Source organism: Poecilia reticulata, linkage group LG1 (assembly GCF_000633615.1).
Source record: "Poecilia reticulata strain Guanapo linkage group LG1, Guppy_female_1.0+MT, whole genome shotgun sequence".
Classification (NCBI taxonomy): Eukaryota; Metazoa; Chordata; class Actinopteri; order Cyprinodontiformes; family Poeciliidae; genus Poecilia; species Poecilia reticulata.
Window position 1 is genome coordinate 29,834,514 of NC_024331.1, and position 2,169 is coordinate 29,836,682.

The 2,169-nt window shown below is 45.8% G+C and overlaps 1 protein-coding gene across 7 annotated transcripts in view; it reads left to right on the forward strand.

Annotated features, from left to right (window-relative positions):
* The first annotated feature begins 6 nt into the window (after window positions 1-6).
* The window catches only part of znf827 (zinc finger protein 827), a 98,302-nt gene continuing 96,139 nt past the window's right edge, over window positions 7-2,169 (forward strand). For all 7 annotated transcript variants that reach the window (XM_008420155.1, XM_008420162.1, XM_017304946.1 and 4 more), the window contains exon 1: window positions 7-371. In XM_008420155.1, the coding sequence (XP_008418377.1) occupies window positions 329-371 (43 nt within the window). In that variant the 5' untranslated portion in view covers window positions 7-328. The remainder of the gene's footprint in view (window positions 372-2,169) is intronic.

Here is a 2,169-nt window from a genome sequence, read left to right on the forward strand (position 1 = left end):
TGTGTGTGTGTGTGTGCGTGCCTGCCCACGCGCGTGTGTCTGCTCTGCTGTTGCTGCCCTTTGATCCCTGCATTAGTGTTAGTTAGGGGCTCGGAGACACACTTGCACCGAGAGCAGCCATAGTCAAGACACGGCAACAACAACAGCGAGCGGCACCTCCTCCGCCCGTGTTCCCGTTCCCCCCCTGAACAATACACTTTAAACCGAGCAAAGCCAGGTGCACGACCGAGTCCCTGCCATCACTGGCGCCTCCAGTCTCAATGGGAAAAATCCTTTTTTCTCCTCATCCCCAAACAAGGACGAGAATGTGATTAAAAGCGGGGGGAAAATGCCAAGGAGGAAGCAGGAGCAGCCCAAGCGCCTGCCTTCACGTAAGTCCTCCGCTCGATGTGTGCGATTTTAGCCGCTCTCCGTGTGTTTTGCGCAGTAGTTTAGGGTTATAGAGGTGAAACAGACAAAAGGCTCGGCGTAGGTTATTTCTCCCCCTTTTTTTTTTTTTTTTCTTTTTTTTAGGTCCGAGCGAGGCAGCCATGTTGTTGGCGAATGGGTAACGTTAGCCAGGCAGTGAGTGGATAAACGATACGTGGCTTTAATAAAGAGCAGAATCGATGAGAGGTCCGGTTCCGCTATAAAGGTTGCGGTCAGTTTGGCGTATGTGTCGGGGCGGTAGTGTGCGGCATAACGGGCGAGCGGTTTCGGTAACGTCTTCGGTCTCTCTCGGGTAGAGAAAAGGGGGAGGATCTGGGAGTCTGGCCGCAATAAAATGAAGGGTCAGCCGGATCAGACGAGCCAGAGTCTGGCTCCCCCGAACACCCCCGGTGTTCTCAGTTAGCCTCAGCGCTATCTAGCAGCACCGCTCGGTAAACTTCAATTCCCCGGCTATAAACGGCTAACTTTCGCTTCAGTTTTGCTGCTCGGAGCTCGCGGAATCGACTCGTTTCGCGTTTGTTTATGTCGTCGACTTTAAATTTTTTATTTTTTATTTTTTGAAAAGTGATAATATTGCCTTTTTTTTAAAAACCCAAACCCATGTATACATTTTTAGCCCTCCCCGTCTACATGAAGGCAGTGTCAGAGACATGGTCGGTCACCTGAAGTTCAGGGTTTTTCCCCCCTTCCTTCCCTTTGCAGCCATTCATTGCAGACAGACTCCGATCAATAACGCGGTTAGAAAAAGGAAACGGCACTCGGGCTCAGATACGCTGCTTGTGCCGCAGCAGAACCCCATTATACTTTCCGAGGAGTTTATTTTAGTCGGTGGTTGGCTTACTTTTGTGCGTTTGACCCTTACTGTCTTCGATATTCTKCCTTTATCAGTCCTATATATATATATATATATAATGAAATGCTGCAATAACGTACTCCGGCCGCTGGAGGATTCCTTAGATATTTAGGGGCCATTATTAGTGACATTTTTATGCTGTTAATCATTTCTGCTGAATGCACGCGTAGGCAAACAGCTCAATTAGTCATATTGATATGCAAATTTCATGAATAATTAAGTGATTCAGTTGGATATATTTTTCTTTATTTCATAAATGTCACATCCCWCCAGATGTTTTGCTTTGCCGCTGATTTTGCTCGTTTGTACCCAGCTCAGGTGTTTGACCTGGGGGTGAACTTCGGGAGGGAAATAGCAGAAGCTGGGTATGAGGCAGAGATGTGGASAGTAGCTGCAGTGATTGGTGCTCTGTGAGTGGAAGTGACTGACAGTGTGGGAAGTCACATGAATGGGCTTCACAGCACAGAGCGTGGTTTTGATGTATAATGAAAATAAACCATAGCAGTCTTCATAATACCATCTGGCATCAAAGTCTTGATTTAGAACTGTGTTTTGAGTGTGTTTCAGTCACTTTTATAGGTTCAGAGATTTAGTGGCCAATTACTGAATTTTGTAAAGTGTTGAATTGTCTATGCTTATTTTAGTTGATTTTTGTTCTCTTAAAGTAGGCATTTATTCATGGACCWCAACCGAGGTTACCCTAAAATACTAATATTTTCTTTTCAAGCTGTTAATATTCCTTGACAGATCTCACATGAAACCGGAGCCTGTGGTGCAAAGACCAAAAACTCCCAAACTAAACCATTTGGTCTTTTGCTTTGGTACAGAAACCTGCAGAGGTTAATGGTTTAAAAATCTGAGCTGAGGGGTTTTGCTGAGGTTTTGAT